The sequence below is a fragment of the Phaethon lepturus genome, unplaced genomic scaffold, assembly GCF_000687285.1.
Source record: "Phaethon lepturus isolate BGI_N335 unplaced genomic scaffold, ASM68728v1 scaffold22386, whole genome shotgun sequence".
Taxonomy (NCBI): Eukaryota; Metazoa; Chordata; class Aves; order Phaethontiformes; family Phaethontidae; genus Phaethon; species Phaethon lepturus.
In genome coordinates, this window is record NW_010547188.1 from 771 (window position 1) to 1,556 (window position 786).

General features: G+C 65.9%; 1 protein-coding gene across 1 annotated transcript in view; it reads left to right on the top strand.

Annotated features, from left to right (window-relative positions):
• Positions 1-329: 329 nt before the first annotated feature.
• The window catches only part of TNK2 (tyrosine kinase, non-receptor, 2), a gene marked incomplete at its 3' end in the record, with an annotated part of 3,575 nt that continues 3,118 nt past the window's right edge, over positions 330-786 (top strand). Inside the window, exons 1-2 of the mRNA XM_010289571.1 lie at positions 330-519; positions 664-734. Coding sequence (XP_010287873.1) covers positions 357-519; positions 664-734 — 234 coding nt within the window. The remainder of the gene's footprint in view (positions 520-663; positions 735-786) is intronic.

The following is a 786-nucleotide window of genomic DNA, read 5'->3' on the forward strand; positions in this document are numbered from 1 at the left end:
TCCCATGCCCTGAGGCTCTGCCCTCTCCTGCGTCCCTGGCACCGCTGCCTGGGGACAGCCTGTGCTGGAGTGGAGGGGACAGGCTGGTGTTTCTGTGGGCACGATGGGGCAGACCAGGGGTCCCTGCCCGTCCCTAGGGGTCCTGCTGATGGGGTGCCTCTTCTGGCCCCCCTGGAGAGCTGGAGATGGGCTCAGGAGATGAACCCTGCTAACATCCCTCACACCCTGCCCAGGCAGCACCTCAGCCTCTGCTCTCAGCCCCTCCAGGTGACTCTCCCAGGGGGGACGGGGCAGCGCAGAGCGGGCCAGGTCGCCCCTAACCCGGCGCGGTGTCCCGGCAGAGGCTGAGCTGTAGCATGCAGGCGGAGGAGGGCACGGACTGGCTGCTGGAGCGGCTCACCGAGCTGCAGCTGCAGCAGTACTTCCTGCGCATCCGGGACGAGCTCAATGTCACCCGCCTCTCCCACTTCGAGTACGTCAAAAATGAGGATTTGGAGAAGATCGGCATGGGACGGCCCGGTGCGTACGTCCTCCCCAAACCTCCCCCCATACCCTGGCTGGCTGCGCAGGATCTTTTGGGGAGCGCAGGGGAGCGTGTGGTCCATGGGGCTGGAGGGGACTCCCACCCCGTGCTGGGTTGGTGACAGTCCCTGTGTCCTGCAGGCCAGCGGCGGCTGTGGGAGGCGGTGAAGCGGAGGAAAGCCATGTGCAAGAGGAAATCCTGGATGAGCAAGGTAGAGATGGGAGAGGGGCAGGTGTGGGAGGGGAACTGAGGCAGACAGGAGG